A 20,884-nucleotide genomic window follows, 5' to 3' on the forward strand; every position below is an offset into this window, starting at 1 on the left:
GGGAGGCTGTCATTCTGAGTTAGTAAAGCTGGGAGATGTGGCTAACATTATCTTTGTTTCTTGTAGTTCCAGAGTCCCTTACTGACACTGACTGACCTCTTGGATATATGCTTAGATATTTGCAAAGGTTGTGTCTATTTAGAGAAAATGCATTTCATACACAGGTACAGAATTCATTTCCTTTATCTTTAAAGCTTTATCCACAGTATCAAGGATAATTATCTTACCTGGGACAAAATGCCTGGGAAAGATGTCACAATATAACAGGAAAGGTAAGAACAGGATTAAAACATAAAATTATGCTTTTCTGTTAAAATTATTTACAATTGTCTCAAAAAATGGTAGTTTACTCTAACATTTTATACCAGGGAAGCAAGGGAAACTGGTATATATTGTTCACAATGGGTAGGATCAATCACTGGAGCAGGCTGTCCAAGGAAGCTGTGGCATCACCAGCCACGGAGATACGCAAAATTTAACTAGATGAGACTGCTAGTCACCTGATCTAACCTGATGAGTCGCACTGTTCTGTATTGAGGGTTGAACCGTTTGGCCTCTGGAGGTCTCTTCTGACCTGTGTTGCTTGGCAAAGCTGACTCCATCTTCTTGTTTCTACCGTAAAATTCAGGGACCTGGCTGCTCGCAACTGCCTTGTGTCTGAGAAGCAATATGGGAGCTGTTCCCGAGTGGTAAAGATTGGCGATTTTGGACTTGCCAGAGATATCTATAAAAATGATTACTACAGGAAAAGAGGAGAAGGCCTACTCCCTGTCAGATGGATGGCTCCTGAAAGCCTCATTGATGGCGTCTTTACAAATCGCTCTGATGTTTGGTGAGCTATAGCAGGCACACAGCAGTGTAAAAAGAATAGTAAATCCCACAGCAAGAAAATATTGATTTACAGCAGCAATGATAAGCTTGAATATTTCCATCTCTAATTATTTACAAGCTAAGGTAGATTTCTTCCTATGTGGTGGTTTCATGAACTAGTAAAAAAATTGGCATGACAACTGTATCTGCTTGTAAGTATTTCTTAACTTAATGCTTTGAGCTCTAGCCCTGGGATCCTGGATGGGAAAAACTAGTGTTGCTCAATGAAACATTTTTATACTAGGCCCACCTTTTTTTTTTTTTTTTTTTTTTTTCCCCCCATTTGAGCAGTGAATTGACTGCCTACATCCTGTTCTTTCCATTTTGTTTTCCATTAGGTTAATTGACATTTCCTTCCTACAAGCAAATACTTTCCCCTTACCATTTCACCCTGTTGTGGTGACTTCATTATTTTGAAGCTGAAATTTCTCAGCACCACTACGAGAAAGTCATAATACTTTGCTGCAGAGGTTCACCTGCAAGGTATATTTGTGCAGGCTTGGGTTTATGGTGAAGAAGCAGAGACCCTGTCTGACTCCTGGAAAAAAGCAAACCAATACAGCTCCAGTAAACGTGAGATTCACAGTTTTAGATTGGATGGCTATTGGTGATAATGGCCCACGATCTTGGTCAAATCTTCAGGCCCTACAGCATATCCACTTAACTGCCACTCTTAACTTTATCTAAAAAAACCTGCTTAGTTCTCTGTGCCAAATCCAATGAGGTGCTGATTGCTTTATGAGTGGTACTTAGGAGAACTTGTAACTCTCTCCATTTCCAGTGACACCTCCAGCGATTTCTAAATGCTTGTTTAAGTGAGGACATACTCAAATGGAGACTGGTGCCTCTGGATGCTGTGCTGCATCTCACCGAGTCTAGGGAAGTGTGTCAGTCCTACATATTTATTTTAGCAATTCTAGAGCCAGGATTAAGAATGTGTCCAGTGTTTTACATAAAGTTAAAACAACTTACTCCTAATTTTTCTGAGACTTGTTCTTAGACTGGAGCCATTTTAATTAACTGATGATAGGGAGATTGCTCATCATCACCATGGCAATCAAAATTTATTGTTGGTGTTTCTTAGGGCTTTTGGAGTCTTAGTGTGGGAAACATTAACTTTGGGCCAACAGCCATATCCAGGACTCTCCAATATAGAAGTTTTACACCATGTACGATCAGGAGGAAGGCTGGAATCTCCCAACAACTGTCCTGATGACATGTAAGTTAATTTTGTTTCCATATTATTTATAATATTTATAATACAGCAATAGCTTTATTGTCAGATGACTATCATTTAGAATGGCTACTGCAAAATCTAACATCCTTCCATTTTTTGTTGTTGTTGTTGGTTTTGTTTAGATAAAACAGCTTGCACTTGTAGCTACCCACTTGCTCCTAATTCATCTTGTAGTGCTGCCTGTGAGCATGAACTTCAGTGAGAACTGAAAATTAAATCTTACAGTTTCATGACTGATACACAGCTATCTTTTAAACAGGGCTGTAGAGATAGTGTAAATTAAGCCTTAGACATGAATCCAGTAGTAATGTTATAACAGGCTGGGAATGCCTGATCAACCAGCTCAAAATTGGTTAGAAGCTATAATGACTATAGTGAATTTACCTGGTCCTGTATACCATGTGCCACTGATGAAGGACATAACAGGCTTTCTCACTGATAGCATACTGTCTTAGCAGACCTCTCTGTGAAAAAGCCAATAAGAGGAGCTGAAGCAGAAAAAATAAGTCTGTACTTCTGGTTAGACTTCAACTGAGCTGGACTTTAACAAAGCTTTCAATTCTAAACTGTATCTTAAGTACAAAATTCATCTGCAATTAAAAGAAAAAAAAAGTGAATATGTATAATGGATCCAACCCATGCCAGACAGAGGTGTATGAATGAGGAAACTGAATCTGAGCCCAATGATTGCTCAGTATAGCCTAATTTCATGTCTCAATTCCTATACAACCATTCTGTGTAAGCAGCTGCAGAAATGTGTTTGACAGCTGGTCCTACAAATGGAATAAGAGGGTACTTAAGGTACACAACTCTTACTCCTCAGGCTGAGGAAATGGTTGGAAACTGATTCTATGTCTGGCGAGACTGGATCTCCATGATAGGTCCCACATCAATTACAACACTCTCAATTCCAGATGGTGATTACTTATCATTATCTGGATGAAGATATTAGAATTTTAAGAACAGAGTGCAAACTGGAGGTGAAACAATAGCACTAATGGGAGCCCGACAGCAACTTCAGTTTCAATATTTTCTATTGAAAAATGTTTCCTTAAAAAATATCCGGCAGATGACCCATGAATTAAAAAGTGCAGGAGATGAAGTATGCCCATATAATAGTTCGATGTTCAAGCTCACACAAAGGTTTGTAGGCTGCTTTTAAAGTGAACGACAAGATCTTAAGAACAAACAAAAGTTGACTGAAGTATTTATTTTTTCTTTTAAGTCCTAGGTCTCACAAATTAGCATATCAGGTAGAGCTTAAACTCTCATCCACAGGCTGTGACTTGCAGGATCACGACCTAATAGCAGCAGTCTGGTTTTTGAAAGCCAAGGGGCTGAATGAGCTCTTAGATGCTTGTATCGTATTTTATCTCATTTGGTGAACGCTCAGCACCTGCGTGCAGCTTCTGTCAGTAGCCTAAATAGCTTTTTTGCTACTTTGTTCGGTCATTAATGGCATGCTGAGATTCTTAGCATTCCTGCTGCTCTCCGTGTGGTTTTGAACCTGCATCGGGACATCAGCAGTCGGTGATTGTCATCCTGATACTTTGGCTTCCTCATTGTCATTTGACAAAACAAACCATCATCGATAGGAAGAGAGTTCAAAGGCCAAACTACTTCATCTGAGAAGTGTTTAGGAATCTGTGGTAGGCTTGCACTGCAAGGGCAAGGAGACCTGACACAGAAACCTGGAGTGTGAAAGCATTAGGAAGTGGAATTGTTTTCATTTTTTGGGTGTAGGGGAAGAGAAGTTCTGCCCCTGGCCTCCTTAAGATGTTGCTCCAGAGGGTAATCATCTGCTTACCTCAAGAGAAGTGCAGATACATAAAGCTTGGTAATGAACTGAAAAAGAGATATGGGAATCTGTAGATGAGCTGTGTTTATTGAAATATGAATCATATGTATGAATGACTCTAGTTGTGCAGTCAGAGACCCTCATATGGTACAGCCACCAGGGTGTAAATTTTGCATGCAAGAGCTTGCCAAGGTTCAGGTAGAACATCTTTTAACGCCCATCCTGAAAGGCTATGGATTGCAAACAGTAGAATCTGTACGAGGGCAATGCCGCTTGCTGACCTGAAGCTGCTGTTTCACTAAATACTCGTGCCCATACAAAATTATACAACTGAGTTTGCTGAAGGAATTTTGGTAACTAAAAGCTCTTGCAATTTGATTCTAGGAGAATCCCCCTGGGGGGGATTTGAGGTTGGGTGGTAAAAAAGGCTTGCTCAAAATGAGGACAAGGACTCTATTCCAACATTTTTTCTCCTTTTCTAAGAAAATCCCCACACCAATGGTACCTTTCATTTTGTGTGTGAGAAAATTACTTCACACAAGCTACAGGACATTACCAATGAAATAGCTGGGAGTGGTTCACTTTCAACCTCCAAAATTAGCTACTCAGTAGTAGTTCTTTGATACTTTAGAGTCAAGATCTACACATCTGCAGTTCTGTTGGACAGTTGGTTACATGTTGTTCAGCCCACATAAGATACCGTTGTGAAATGTAGGTGTGTAGGTGTACATCTAGGGGCTAGTTCTTAAATCTAATGCTATAGTTTGTCTAAGGATGTGCTTAGATTGGTTAATTTTCATTTCCTTTTGGAAGGCTTTCCCCATGAAGTATGTTACCCATGTTTGTCACCCAAGAAATTGTAGGAACACACTCAAGGTCACAAATGGCAATTCACATATGTCTTAGTATATTAGACTCACTTTCACTCTCTTGATTGATGTCATGCTGGTGCATTTCTCGGTCTGCCACGTGACTGAAAATTTTGGATGCCACGAGGTACTTTGAAAGATAGATATCTATAATATATACACCCATAAGTAGCTGTCCCTACAAAAATTCCACATATTTTCTGAGGCAGCATGAAAGCTTCAGTCATTAGAAACCAAAACCCTATCCAAATTACATACTTTATAGACAATATATATGCTATCCCGTACTAATATTTTACGCCAATCAGCGTATAAATTGATTAAAGAAATAAGAATTTGGAACATAATGCCAGTTCTGATTTTTTTCTTTTCAATAGTGAATATTCCCAATCAGTAACAAAACTGAATGGCTTTGTGAAGCAAATGGTCCATTAAAAAGCAGTTGTTTCAAAAGATTCTCTTAAGAATGCAAAACTGTTCTGAATCTGTTTTTGTCAAATTCTTGTTTCACAAGTGACCTTATGGACCATTTCTTATTTCTTTCTCCCTTTGTTGGTTTCTGGCTGTCTATCTGTCCCTTCTGTCACAACAGCAGTGCATTCATTAAGTTGTGCACACCTCCGTGCACAAGGCTCTGCCCATCAGAGTCAATACTAACCTGCAGTGCAGGTCCTCTTGAATATCCTACAAGTCAGCATTACCAGAAAGTAGGTGGTTTGGTTGCCAGCATCCAAGTCTGGCCTTTGGATTGAATGTGACAGACACTCTGTTGCCAACAGAAGGAAAACCAGAGTTATTTCTCTTCATTTTCAGTCCAATCCACTATATTTCTGTTTATATTTCTTGTGTCATCCATAAGCAGTACACATGAAAATAAGTAAGGAGAGGAAGTGATTCAATGTCAAGAAGTTATTATCACTTTCTAGATCCTTAAGATTTCATTGAATTCTTTTGAGAAGCTGGTATCACTCTAACAGCTCTGCAACTGTGTGATATGGTTTGATGAAAAGTGGTTCTGAAAAAAATGTACTGATGTTTTCCACCCAAATACAATATTTTAATGAAAAATATCATGGAAAAATCAGAAGTAGAGAGATGTCCCTCAGTTGTCATCAGGAGTTCTGTAAAATACTGAGTTGTGATGAAGGACAGCAGCTTCCTTTTTAACATGGACCTTCTGAGCAAGCCAGTTCATTTCACATAGCTCAGATCTCACAGCAAGGATTTTTTTTCAGGGGAGGATTTGAACTTATGGCTTAGAGGTGAATACTCTGCATTCCTGTAAGAGTTTTCTGAATTGTCCTTTCACTGACTGCTCAAATGCTGTGCTCTGGTTTTGAGGCCCTAAGATCCCTCTCCCAACACTTAACATATCCAGGTGTTGGCTGCGATTTGGTTTTCAGCCTGGCTCCCCCTGGCTTTTAAAGGATTTGTTTTTGTGTGTCTGTGTCTTGCCACAATCCATGCCCGCGAGTAGGCAGTGTAAATCAGCCCTATCCCTTAGACAAACAGGAAAGGCAGTTTTGCCACTGAGTGATACAAATAGGTTTGTGCAGGGCAGGCTAGGATCCCTGCACCCAGAGGAAACTGATACCATTTTTGCCTTTGATGGGAAAATGTACTCCTATTTGTTTTGGTCTGAGAGCAGAAGTCTAAATTAACCTTCTCTGTCCTGGAGGGTTTGCTTTGAACATCTCTGAAGTTGAAGTGGCATTAGTTGAAGGAGAATAAAACAAGCTGATAGCTTCAAGTTCATTTTTTCACTTTAGTGAAATTTTACTGTCAGAGAACTATTTTCTTGTCTGCTTCCTCAGAAAATACTGGCTACTTTTTATGAGAGAGTGGCGAGAGTTGTGAGCAGGTACTGGTGGGGTTTTAGGGGCCAACATTATAGTAGGCTCCCAACTAATATACAACATTATAGCTGCTTTCAGTCTTAAAAAATATCCATCTTTGGCAAAACTGAAAACATTCATGGAGTCAGCTGACCCATAATCTACTTTTCTTCCCTCAGCAACTAGTGGTAGTCTTTGCACCATATATGAAGGCTTCAGAAGTTGAAAATCTACACTGAACTTGCTTGTCAGATGATGTCAGATGATTAAACGATGAGATGGATGATTGCATCGTCTTTAATACTTACCTTTTAAAAATTCTTTTTTCCAGACGTGATTTAATGACACGATGCTGGGCCCAAGACCCTCACAACAGACCTACTTTCTTTCATATTCAGCACAAACTGCAAGAGATAAGACACTCCCCACTGTGCTTCAGCTGCTTCCTTGAAGACAAAGAGTCAGTGGCTGGATTCATCAACCAAGCTTTTGAGGGTAAGCCTGGACAGCACTGTCCCCACAGCTTCTGCCCAAAGCTGCAACAGTGTAAACATAGAATCACAGAATGTCTTGGGATGGAAGGGATTTTAAAACCCACTGAGTTCCAGCTCCTGCCATGATCAGGGCTGCCGCCCACCAGATCAGACTGTCCCTGGCCTTGAAAACGTCCAGGGATAGATGGGGTATCCATAGCTTTTCTGGGCAGCAAGTGCCAGTGCCTCACACCGTCTGAACAAGTAATTTTTCCCCTAGCATCTAACTTAAATTTCTCTTCTTTTGATTTAATGCCATCCTCCCTTGTCCTGTCACTATCTGCCCATGTAAAAAGTTGAACTCTCATGAGGTGATCTTTGGGAAGAAATACTCAAGACAATGGACATAACAAAGCCCAATTTCAAAAGAATACTGTTAAAATTGTGTTGTCAGAAATCTGAAAAGTCAAATCTGATGTCAAATCTGAGCAAGTGAGGCTCAGAGCAACTAAGCACGGAAATGAACATCCCAACTGAGCCAGAACAAGCTTTTCCAATCCTGCAGTAATTCCCAAATGGTTAAATCTAGGAAAAAGAAAGCAGAGTCTTAGTAAATGGTGTGATTAGAAAGTCTTCAAAAAGAAGGTTTTTATCTCTTGAAATATCTCACTTTTATTTCACAGTTAATTTTAATTTAAACAGTTTCCTTATTGTTCTTTTCTAGTGGAAAAAAAATAAACTCTGCTAAAGAAGTACTTCCCAATCCAAAAAAAGCAAAATGCAGTAATTGCTAACATTTCTAAAAGTTTTTTTTTCTTCTCACAAAAAATTTTTGAACTAGGAACTTACTCTGTCTTATAAACAGTTTTAATGCATCAGTATTTTGAGATTTTCCCCACCCTCAAACAAATTGTGATCAATTCCAGGAATGATAAAGCACTCACTTACGCGATTATGTAGCCATTTTTCAATGTATTCTACGTGCATTCAATTGACTGACACTGTCAAATTCTCAGTTAAAGATAGTTTATTCGATATTTTGCTAGTCTTTGTCATTCAATGATGTTTTACAGATGTCAGCCTCCCCTTCCCCATCATAATTTCTCTCTGTATCAGTATCACTTGCTCATATGTCTTTATAATGCCAGAGATTATATCACTGATGCACTGGGACAAAAGTAAGCTAGCACTGATAACTTATCATTTCCTGCTTTTTTAAACAGCTGATTTTGCACCCTTACCTAATAATGAAATGCTTAGTGCATGTGCATGTAATATAATTGCTAGTTTCTTTAAGGGCATCTTTGCTTTGAATAGTGGTGCTCAGGAAAAAAAAAAAAAAAAAAGATATTTAATCTGGCACAAATCTAAGCCTGGACTTAGTTCAGGAAATGAGTACTGCCAATTAATTAGGCACCTTGCCCAAACTAATAGGCCTTATATTTAGTACGGACTTTATCTCACCTAAACGCAGCTGTCTAGAAGCTAGCAATCTCATCTCAGATACTCTACCAGGTATCTCTATGGAGGGGGTTTTAGGTATGCTTCAGTTCTCAAAATTCCTCCTTGGCTTCTTCTTAGGCCTTCAAGTGATTTTCACACAGGGATCCCCATCAGAAAACAGTATAACTTGAAATTAATTCATCTACATATTGTTCTTTCATGTAAGTGTATTTTACACAGCTAAACACTTGATAGGATCTTTACATGTCTCTATAACACACATATTTCCCCCCCATATATTCATAGTTTATCTGTTGGTTACCTTCTTCTTTCCCCATGGGAGTCTTTACAAGTCTACTCAAACTGTATGCTGCATACTCGACTGAAGGCCTAGAGTCCTAGTGATGTTTTAATGTTACCATATTATCTGATCAGGGAACCATGCATGTAGGTTTTCTGCAGATATCCAGCTTAAACTCATTCAAATATTTTTTTGCCAGAAATGTAAACATTTTGTAATGGAGTTCAGAGTAATGCTGGCTCCAGAAGCATGGCTGTTTTATGCAAGAACTGGCAATTCATGTGCTAGTCAAACTTCAAGAATAAAATGCACACTCCTTAATGATCCTGCCATACACAGTTTGGGGCATGGAATTTCAGTCTGTGATTTATAAAATGCTGTATAAGTAAGTGATTTTTAAAGTAGCTTTAAGTTTGCATTCATTTTTAGCTAGAACTAAATGGAGAACTTCTTGTGTTTGCAGTAGTAGTAGGAAGATGACAGCCAGAACAAATAATCCAAAATACCATTCCATGATGGATTGTCCTGGGCAAGATCTTCCCCAAATGTTACATGGTCATTGGCCTTTGTGTGTAATGAAACTCCTGTCATTACCCTGCTGCCAAGAAATGCCTGCTCTCACCAGGAGATGTGGTTTCAAAAGAAAGAGCCAAATGTCAAGTAAAGTGTAATAACAGAACTCAAAGAAATACTTCAGCGCTCGACTGTCATATGTATAACCATGATCTGGACTGCAACATTCCTTTAAGGTCTTGACATCCCATGTGCCTGTTTTGCTGCCACATGAGAGTTGCTCCAACTCCTCAGGACAGAAGTACTAAAGATGACTCAGGGGGAAGACTGATTCAAATCTGTCTCTGAAAGAATCAAACTGTCTGGCAACACCTTCATTAGATGCCCAGAATATAATCAGTCTGAGGTGGATGGTGACTGGTGTATCTTTTCCTCTTTTTTTTTCAGCTCTGTATTAGGAAATCCAAGAAGTGTGAAATCCAGCCCTAGATCCTCCACTGAGCAGCCATTCATATTCAGAGTTTCCAATGCATGCTGTAGACTTTCTTTGGTCTGTGTTCTGTTTTGCTCAATTCTTTTCTTTTGTCTTACAATATCTTCAAGGTGATATATTGATTTGGCTACTACTGGATCAATACTGAACAAGTCATGCGACATCAAAGAAGTTTCCTGGTGTAACAGTGCATTTTTTCCTGTCCAGCCATGGTGCCACTATGATATCCTGAGAATCTGATTGATTGATTTCTGGATTAGTATCCAGTAGTCTTTGTGTGGCTCAATCACCATCAAAAGCAGTTATACAAAACAGCATTTGTAGGGTATCAGATGGAAAGAAAAATAGGCTTGTTTTTCCAAGTTCTGTCAGCCAAGTTGGTATGTTTCCTGTCATAATCACCAGTGGATCTTGAATCTGTCTGTTTGCTTTTGCTGTCAGTTTACTGTTGATAAATTCTGAAGTTGGAATAATCTCCTTGCTTCTTGTATTATCATACAAATAATACCAGTATCAACTGATAGCATGTAAAATTCTCAAAAGAAGAATAAGATCTCATGAAAGATCTTCAAATGTCATGTTTTCAGGAGGAGTAGATACGAGGTAGGCTTCTAAAGAATTCAGTACTGAAGGGCATACACCATCATGCCACAATTCATCATGCTTTTTAGAATTTCTAGGTGAGGCTTTTGTGGGAGCAGTTTCAGCTCTTCCTCTTTTATCACCAGCACAGTCTTTGCTACCATTTTCATCCTTCCATACAGGTTTGAACCAAATGGTGTACGGTTTTGTCCAAATCCTAGGTCTTCCTAATGGGTTGCTTTCATCATCAGTCAATTCCCTCTCTTTCTCAGCTTGAAAACTGTACAGATACACTGCTTGATACAATTACACATTAGCAAGTGATCCCCAATGTAAAACTGCAATCTATGTCTCAAGTTCCCTGAATTTAAGAATTGAGAAGCCAAAGACTCATCTATTTCTTCACCTGTCCCATCATCATAACTGTCCTCATCATCTTCTCTAGCTCCTCCATAACCTCTAGCAACAAGATATCACTGGCTTGAACCAAAGCCAGAGGATCAGTCTTCACAGGTCCACTCTTCCACTGTTTCACATTAGCACAGTCTGGATGTCTTTGCAGCCGTCATTGTAACTGACATGTACTGAAGAATTTTAAAGCTTGACATCCTCTGCTCCCTGTTCCATTTCCACTGGGGAAGTCATGCACTTTTACTGGAAACTGCTCCATCAGACTGAGGCAACTGTTCATTTTACGGACTAATGCCAACAAAGGTGCATTTTCTAATGGCTCTAATCTTCCAAGGGGTTCTTCTCCAGGAAGTGGGCAGAAGAAGAATACATGAAGAAATCTTTTCAATCTGATATCCCTACTTGCAGCATCTTTCTCACTTTTAGATGTCTAATAAAGCAGCAATTGTTTCACAAATCCACTATGCTAGATTTCAAATGAGGAGACATCAGACTCTGAGACAATGCTATGGATTTCTACAAGGCACTTGATTCCACCATCCACCTGGAGGTTAAGTTGTTCAGTTACAGTGCAAAGTCTCTGTAATACATTTTGTGCAGGGTTGCTTCCATCCATGTTTTCTGGACTAAAACTGATTGGCTGCAACTCAAGTACTCTGTCCAGTTTTGAGCTCCTCACTGCAAGAAAGACTTCAAGGCACTGGAACATGTTCAAAGAAGGGCAACAAAGCTGGTGAGGAGTCTGGAGCACAAGCCTTATGAGGAACAGCTGAAGGAGCTGGGATTGTTCAGTCTGGAGAAGAGACTCAGGGGAGACTTTATTGCTCTCTATTACTACCTGAAAGGAGGTTGCAGTGAGTTGGGGGTTGGCCTCGTCTCTCATGTAACTGGTGATAGGACTACAGGGAATGGCTTCAAGCTGCATCAGGGGAGGTTCAGGCTGGACGTTAGGAAATACTGCTTCTCTGAAGGAGTGGTCAGGCACTGGAATGGGCTGCCCAGGGAGGTGGTGGAGTCACCAACCCTGGAGGTGTTCAAGGAACATTTGGATGTTGTGTTGAGGGACATGGTGATGGGTGGATGGTTGGACTGGATGATCCTGTGGGTCTTTTCTAAGCTTGGTGATTCTATGATTACAAAATAACTACAATACTTAGCTTTACATGGGAAAGTACTTATTCCAAATTCTGTTAAACCTTACCTGCTTGTAGTTATCTAGGCAATTAGCAGGTCTGTACATGCTATTAGCATTTTTTAATAGGTAGAAGTGCTGTGAAAACGTTAGACTTCCTTATCAACATTATTACTGATGCACCATGTCAAGCAGATTGCAAGTAAGGGTGAACTAATATAAAAAGCATGCCAGTGGTCTGGAGAGCACACTAACAGGATAGTGAGGGGATGATAGAAGAGACACCAGCTTTGCTGCCACGAGTTACCCATATAAAGGAGGCAGCAAATAGCAGTAAATATGTCCAAGCAACACCAGCAGGTCCTGGCATCACTGTTTAGAAAGAGAGTAAAGGAATCTAAGCAGAGAATTATTTTTCTTTCTTGACCAAAGGATGGCAAATATGGACAGCTATAAGCAATCATACTTCTTCCAGCACTAAGTGGCTAGGCAGCAGTCCACTGGGATGTGCAGATTACTTCTCAGGCTATGTCAATAATGGCTCAAAGCCAATAACATTTTTATAGAAAAAAACAAACAAACAAAAAAAAAAAAACCAAAAAAAAAAAACAACCCAATGTCACAGGCAGGAGAACATGAGTTTGTTCCTTTGGGATAGTAGTCTACAGAGTAAGTATTGCAGTAAATACATATAAAGCATCATAAAATTTCACTAAATATTTTCTGAATATCTGTGGGATCTTATGGGTTTTTTCTTGCCTACTTCTCACTCATTTCAACTGAAAGTAGCATTAATGAGGGTTATGTACCCAGATCTGCTTTTACCTCACTCCTGCTGTATTTCAGCAGATGAGCACAATACCAGCTGCAGCACTCATTGCAAGTCCCTCTGTATGAAGTGAGTTTAAAGGCTCTTGATATCTACCAGTTGAGCATTTATTCTTCTTGCTCTTACAGGCTTTCCCAGGACAGTGAATGTGGGCAGGCAAGAAATGTTAACATTTTCGATGAGGGAAGTGCATCTGCAGCACTGAGATGTCTGTGGGCTTACTGGTTTTTAATCAAATTGGAATTGATTCAAGAGCCCCACTCATGGCTGAAATACAGGCTGTTCTTCCCTCCTTTTCAAAAAGTGCAAAAGAAATATGCTAAAAGGATGGTCCTGCATTGCTGTAAAAATAACTAGTCCATCTATTCTCAGAAATGACTTTTTACATTTGTGCATTCAAGACAGTGTTATGTTTTTTCAAGTCCCAAGCATTTCCCTTTATGAGTATGGAAACACCTGCCCATTTTGGCAAACATCTTTGTCGACATCAGACAACTGGGCATTAAGCAGCTGGAGCAGCTCCTTGCCTTTTTGACACAGGAGGACTATTCTTACTGGTGCTGCTCCCAGTAATGCATTCTGGACCTATAAGGAAGAAATGTAGAACTGCTCAAAAACCGTCAGAGCATGACACCGTTACTGCTGGAAGAGGCTGCCCTGACAAGAGCAGATAGTAAGGCTGTTTGAGGGAGCCTGAGGAAATCCATAGTTGTGACAATTGCCACTGTTACCTTGAAGTCGTTTTGTAGATAGGAGGCAAATATTACCATCAAAGCTACCAACTGACAGCATTTATTCTGAGATAATTAGGAAAAAAAAAATCACATTCAGAAAGGTTGATAATGTGATTTAAGTTTGGTAAAATGATGTGGATCATAGTTGATATACTGTTTTCTTTGAGTATAATAATGTGAGGAGCAGAGTTCTGGCACGACTAGACAAAAACAGCAACTACAGCAAAAAACTCCTCAAAAGTTGGTCTCATTTGCCTTCAGCATTTTGTTTTGTTCAAGAGCTACAAGTGTTGGTTGTTTAAAAAGGGGCTGAATGGAAACACATTCAGCCTTAAAAGATAATGTTTTAATCCCTAAACTGGAGATGTCTTTTGGTAAACGTGGGAAGCTAAAATACCCAGTGTATTTAGGTTTTTTTTCATCAATTAAAGCACCTGCTAAAAATGTCACTTTTTTTTTTCTTTTTTCTTTTTTTTTTTTTTTCCTTTCTTTTTAACTAAGTGCAAAACTTTTCATTGAGGGGATTTGCTATTAAAATCTGGGATCAGGGCTCTCATTGTTAATGATATGTCTGCTGACTGAAAAGTACTGGATTGCTATGTAAGTCACTAGCTTATTTTCCTAAAACTAGATGCCTTTTAGAAACTATTCTGCACACCTTTCCAGTCTTAAAGTAATCACTTGGACAAACGGAAGCTTCTCTGAAGCAGATATGTTGATAAGAGCCATTTTTAAACCTTGTATCTAGCCTCCTTTGTATTTTTCTGAAATTCAGTAATCCTCTTCCCCACTTAGTTTAGTGAGTGCCTGACCCAAAGCCAGGAGGGGTCAACAAAAAGGCTTCTTCCAAAACAGTGAGTGCTTACAACACTACAGGAAAAGGCAGACTTGATGGGATGATCATTTTCTTTGTGTTCCCCAGACAAATGCTTTTTGATTCCAGAGAGTGCACATTAGCTGTATGACATTGCATGGAAAGTAATACTAAAACTTTGCTTTGCAATGGGTGAGAAAAAATATATTATAACATCAGATGATCTGATTTTACAAATTACATTTATGTTGTATGAGTGTGCAGATATTACCAACTAAAATTTAGGTTCTGCGCTTACACTGTCCATGTAGGCCATTTGATAGTCACCAGAGAGATGTACACATGTTCGGAGGATGACACTGTGGAAAGGTCAATACAAGAAATGAGTATCTCCACAAAAACACATCTCTCTCTTCCCTCTCAATTGACTGTAAAGTGAGCCTCGGCAAAAAGCCTAAACTAGATATGTAACATTGGAGTAATTAAAACTTGGTAAAATTAATCCTACTTTGTGACCTGGAGAATGGAGGTGCTTCTCTGCTTATGTATCAAGGCACACTGTATTGAAACAAGTGTGGAGCTGTCTGGTTTTGGTCCTCTTTTATTAAGTGTGATGATAAACTAATTAATAAAAAAGTTTATGTCTGTGTTTCCCAAGACAGCATCTTGTTTACATGCATTTAATTCCATGAATCTCTAAAAAAAATCTATGAAAATGTGGAAGAAAAATAATAAGTCAGTGCTTCGAGCAGTTTAGTGCAGTAAAAATGCAAGATGAACAAAATCCTTGCTTTTAGTGGTTTTGTTTTGCACCTTTGCATCTTCAGTGTCTGACAGAATAGCAAAGTCAGTGAGTCACCCTCAAGCCATGCAAGATCATACATTTCGTTAGACAGGAAACACAGATATATCTCCACTGATACATAATACAGAGCAGAGTGTTAAAACGGATATATATTTGTTCTATTTATATTCTTACTGGCAATGTGCAGAAACTGAAACACAGCACCTCCAGCTCCAGGTGGACAACAGGTATTGGTCAAATGCTCCAAACTGAATTGACTCAGTTGAGATGAAGCAGTCACTGTTAGATAAATACCTTTTTCTTCATGAACAAAGATACACCAGGCACTTCCTCTGCAGTTGTTCCCATTGTGGGAACCTTTCTGTTATGCTAGACAGTCACTTGTTCACTCCCATACGAACTGTGCAGAAGGGGAAAGGGGCAGAGTATGTAAGAGAAAAAAAAAAAACAAGATAAAAATGGTAAGAAGTAAATGTGATTGTAGTTCTAAACACGTGGTCACTAACCTGTTGAAGGTTCTAAGCATCATATGCCACTGTGTTACCCAGTTTTGGTATGTTTCAGGCTGGATCCTTAGCCTCTTAGTAAATCTCTGATGTCCCATTTGTTCCTATGGAGCTTTGAAATTTGTGCTAGCTGAGGTTCTGGCCTTGAAATAGCTATAACAGAAGATCAATGTCTCTAGATCAGTTTGTTCTGAATCTACCAATCAGTTTTTCTGTGGACTTTTTTCCTCTTATACACTGTCACCTACTGAAATTAAACACCTCAAAACCATCTGCTTATCAAGACATCACAACAATTTGTGCCCTTCCAGGCAGGATTTCAAAACATGCTTTGAGACCTCACAGCTTGCAAGGAAGGCAGGGGAAGGGAGACTCTGTGCTGGAAAGGCGGGATGCATGACCCTGCTCATATGGCTGCTGCAGGAAGCGGCAGGCTGGGATGCTGGGATTTAGAGGGGGAAGCACAGATTTTATCAGTTTGGGACTGGCCTTCTCAGAGGAGCCTAAGCAATCAAACTCAATCTGTCATGATTATGAGTCAGGTGATCACAGTGTCTTGTGTCACTTAATGTGGGGTTCTTTAGACCAAAGTTCTGCCTACTCATAGAGAGCTGCACTGTAATTAGTTTACCTGCAGTTTAGCTCAGATGTTGTAATTACAACTAGTAGTGGGGAAAACATCTCAAGAGGTCATACATTTAGGAACTGACACAAGTATCTACACAGCTGAAGTGCAGAGCTTTCAACATTTTAATATTGGAAGTGGTCTGTCTGAGGGAGCATGGAACACTGTGGGGATCTACTTCTCAATGGAGTTCTCATATTGATCACTGTGCTGCCAGAGCCAGCCTACCTCATGCCCTGATGTAGACTGTTTGGAGTGGATGTGGGTAACTCTACACTGTGCAGCGGCCCACAGTATGGACAAGCCAGTGGGATTTAAGCATTTGGAGTTGACTTCCCAGCACGACTCCAGATTCTATTAAGGTGTTCCTTGGACGCCTCCTCTCGGTACGTTTGTTGGCTCAGCCAGGCTCTGCTTGTGAAATCTGAGGGGATCACATCACATGGTTTATCCTGCATTTACTCACGTATAACCCAGCATGACTATACATCAATCAACTAATTTTAGAAAAGTTAAAATTGAAAAGAAAAGAGAGATATCTCATGAATATGCTGACCTGTCTCCCATCTCCAGACTTTATCTTTCTCCAAATTCTTGATGTTGTTTGGAAGGGACTTCTTAACATTATTCAAACTTCTCTACATTGTCTTATGGCTTCCCAGGATGTTGGTGGTGCCTCTAGGTCTCTTCTGGGGGAAATTTCACAAGATACAATGATTTTTTTCTTAACTTTTAATTTTCAGTATCTTCTGTCTCTGTCTGTCATATATCTCAGTGAGCAAAACTATTTGCTTGTTTGCTGACTTGCATTGTACTGCATACCCTGACATCTTTGCACAGTTTTTGGCTCGTGCAGCAGAATAGTGCTAAGCTTTCATGGGCACTGAACACTATGCTGAGAGAAGACAACACAATGGTAAAGGAAAGGACTGTTGTAGTCAAAAATCTCATTATGTCAGTGGCTATGCAGCTTATGTGGGTCATGTTATAGAAGAAAGGGTATCAATGTTATCTTCTTCCTCTTTCTTTTTACAGGGTATGAGCATTCCATACACACACACACACACACACAAAATGTCCTTGCTTGTTTTGTCTCAAAAGCTCAAAAAGTAAAACCAAGCTAAAGGTGTTGATTTTTCATCTCTTTTTCTCTGCAATGAGAAATACAGTGGTATATGGGCTAAAGAAGGATTATAATATTTCATATATTCCGTAGATCTTCAGACCTGTTGGGGAAAGAATTAGTAATGTATCTATATATCTGGTAAAAATATCTCAGTGACCTCATACTCACATTTGTGTAAACATCACCTCATCAGTTCCAGATACTTATACAGGAAACAAATCTGAATGCTCCTCCAGTGTTCTATACTTAGGCAGGTCAGCCGGCATATGTCTGGTCTGTAAATACCGAGTTTTACTTGGGTCCTTATTTTAAGGTTTCTCTCTTAAGAGTTTGCTGCAAACATGCTCTCAGCATTTGCCAGCCTGCCTTTTCCAAGGCAACTTGTGCCTGAGGGTTTCCATTAAAATATTTATTAAACAAAAGCCACATACAAAGAAGAGCTGTACTGGTTGGTGAACACTTAATTGGGATTGAATTACTAAATATTGCCATAATAGTCCTGAAGTGACAAAGTGAGTATCAAATGATTTTTTTGTAGCTATCAGTCAGTATGGTATATGAAGGCAGTTCGTTCTGTCCCAGTCTGCACTTTGCTAGCAGGTTTCTAAATTCAAAACTCTTGTTCATGCTTTTTCCTCATAATACTTACTAGTGGTCTCTAGTATGTGGAGAAGACTTTCGAGTTTGTAATTGAAGTATGTGTGTCTTTATAGTGACATAATAGTTTGTTGTCCCACTGCAATAGCACAACACATGTGATTCTTATGAGTCGATTACCGTGAATGTCACATTTCATTTTCCAGTTGTGAAGTAAAATAAGAGGGGAGCAGAATAAAATAAAAAAAGACATGTTACTAGGAACAACTGCACAGAATAGCAACAATTATAACATGAGCTTTTAGTTAATTGCTTAATATATTTATATATGTATATATATATAGTACCTGCAGTAGTTTTCAGACAATGATGCACATGCAAACAGCATCAAATTAAGAAAAAAATGTAAAGTTTTTAGTAATGGATAAAAGACATTGTACTGCTGAGTTCACATTTCCTGGAAGACAGAATATTACAATTCTTCTAGAGAGGGGGTATGTTACAACTTAGCAGGTAGAAAACTGCCCATGTTACAGGACATTATTACTGTATTACTAGCCAGGTTACAAAAAGCTAGAGATTAAAACCATTTTAGCTTTATGCAGGCTATCTTTCCTACCAAAAGTTCATGTGTTCATAAATATAATTCCATCTGCAAAATTATTAATGGCGATGACCAAACATCCTCAAGTGATTTGGTGGAAGATATAATCCATGCAAGCAATAGCAGAAAATAGGTTTGACTCATCGGTCACTCTTCACACAGTCACTAGACAGACTTTCTCTACCAGCTGACTTCGTGGTTTTTCTCATACTATTTGTATATTACTGGGTTGTTAACTTTTTTTTTTTTTTTTTTTTTTAATTGCAGATATTGATGTTTCACCTGCAGATTCAGACAGCATTCTTTCAACCACTCTAATGGAAGCAAAGGATCAAGAAGGCCTAAATTATTTGGTAGTAGTCAAAGAAAGCAACCAAGATCAAGGTAGCATCAGCTCTGCAGAACTTACTTCAATCTAATACCATCTGTCTAATGCTCTGTTTGAGGACGGAAGAGAGAACTCTACCTAAGAAGATGTAAGACAGAGAAAATATCATGCATTTTATTATACATTTAAAGATTTCTTAAAAGAAACGCTACCACTTTAAAACACCAGAACTTCCAGAGAATGTCATAAGGTACTGAAACTTGTCTACAACAGGACAACAGTCACATATTTTTGACTTTCTAAGTGCTAAGGTTCATGTGTTTCACAAGAAATAGTTTAAGGAAATAAAACTTGCCATCAGAGAGAAAATGATTTTACTATGATGTCCATTAATTTTATACAGAGACATAAACTTTGGACACAAGAAGTCCTTCCAAAAGAGAAGTACTGGCATGCTATCTTGTGGAAGGAAACAACCTGATCATGAAAAGAAAAACAGTTCAAGTATAGCTCCATTAAGCACACATGAAATTATGCAAATTGAAAAGCTAACAAATGCTAGTTGTATTTTTCTGATCTCCAGATCTGTAAGCAATTGAAGAAAGGTGGCTGGGTTGTTCACTGCGGGGATGGCCTATTTTATCATTTAATTTAAACATACGCTTGAAATCATCTCAAATTTTAAGTTGCACAGTGATTGATCTGTGAATCTAGTATCCACATTCCTTTTCCCTTTTAATGTTGATCACCTTTCATTTCTTAATTGATTGGATAAAGGTAAATGTTTTCCCTTGATGTCCTTAGAGGTCAAATCAAAATATGCAATAAAACAATATATAAATAATTCCTGAGTAAAAGGAAGCAATAATCTCTTTGGAATGCTTCATCATGAAGAGCAATTTGCAAATTTTGCAGAGATATTCACTGACATCTGTCTGGAAACTAGAATCATATCCTGCTTTTATGCAAACTCTTGATAGTGGGGAAATGCTGGAGGGTAGTAATTGTTTAATGCTAAAGTGTAGATATTTTTAAGGAACACTGCCACTGAAGTCAAGCTCCAAAAGTTTCTTAAATGGAGATTCAATACAGATAAAAAAATATGTTTGGCATTTGACTATTTGAAAGTCTTGCCTCAAATTTAATAAAAATTGAGGTATTTTGGAATTAGTATTCTTTAAAAATTGTTTGCAAAAACAAACAAACAAACCAAAAAACCAACAACCAATTCAAATTGGCTGTTATCATATGTCATTTTTTCCTTTTACCATTTAGCCACACTTGTACATGTACAAGCCACGGTTGCCAATACCAACAGTTGAAACACTTCTATCTTTTCTTCTTTTAACTTACACTCACCAGGCCACTAGTGATGCCTAACGAAATACTGTATAATGTTTCCTCCCTCTTCAATTTCTGTTTGATTAATTGCACAGCTATTCCTTTCATTTCAGTAACTTACACATGAGTAACATTTACTAACCAGTAACACTTGCTAACTGGAAACAAGGAAGATCTCTGTTCCGTGGTCACAATACTAGGATGACTTCACTTGCACATGTAATTCCACTTAACTCAAGAAGACTGCTCAGTCAGCAAGCTGCAAACAAAAGTTTGTGAATGAACATGACTTCATATGATATCTCTTTCACATGATATTCTGATATTAGCAGGAGCCTTCAATCCTGCCAAGAAGCTTATCTAGGCAGCATCGTTCACAGGCCCCATGACTGTGTCTGTGATATAACCCACATCAGTTTAGTCTTTTATAGGTCTGAGTTGGAAAATGATCATGCAAAAGCCTATCCAGCATAAGTAAATTGAGTTAGTGTAGAAGGCAAGTAACAGTGAAATCAGTAGTAATACCTTTGACACCTCAAACTAGTCATGAATACACAAGGATACAAAAAGAATAGACAGGAAGTTAAGTGTTGCTTTGTTTATAACAAAACATAGTTG

General features: G+C 38.8%; 1 protein-coding gene across 1 annotated transcript in view; it reads left to right on the forward strand.

Annotated features, from left to right (window-relative positions):
• Positions 1 to 20,092, forward strand: part of ROS1 (ROS proto-oncogene 1, receptor tyrosine kinase) — an 80,292-nt gene extending 60,200 nt beyond the window's left edge. Inside the window, exons 40-44 of the mRNA XM_015858759.3 lie at positions 67 to 164; positions 629 to 832; positions 1,955 to 2,089; positions 6,941 to 7,104; positions 18,865 to 20,092. Coding sequence (XP_015714245.2) covers positions 67 to 164; positions 629 to 832; positions 1,955 to 2,089; positions 6,941 to 7,104; positions 18,865 to 19,016 — 753 coding nt within the window. The 3' untranslated portion in view covers positions 19,017 to 20,092. The remainder of the gene's footprint in view (positions 1 to 66; positions 165 to 628; positions 833 to 1,954; positions 2,090 to 6,940; positions 7,105 to 18,864) is intronic.
• The last annotated feature ends 792 nt before the right edge of the window (positions 20,093 to 20,884 follow it).

This window comes from Coturnix japonica, chromosome 3, assembly GCF_054131305.1.
Source record: "Coturnix japonica strain WE chromosome 3, WE-NBRP24, whole genome shotgun sequence".
Lineage (NCBI taxonomy): Eukaryota > Metazoa > Chordata > Aves > Galliformes > Phasianidae > Coturnix > Coturnix japonica.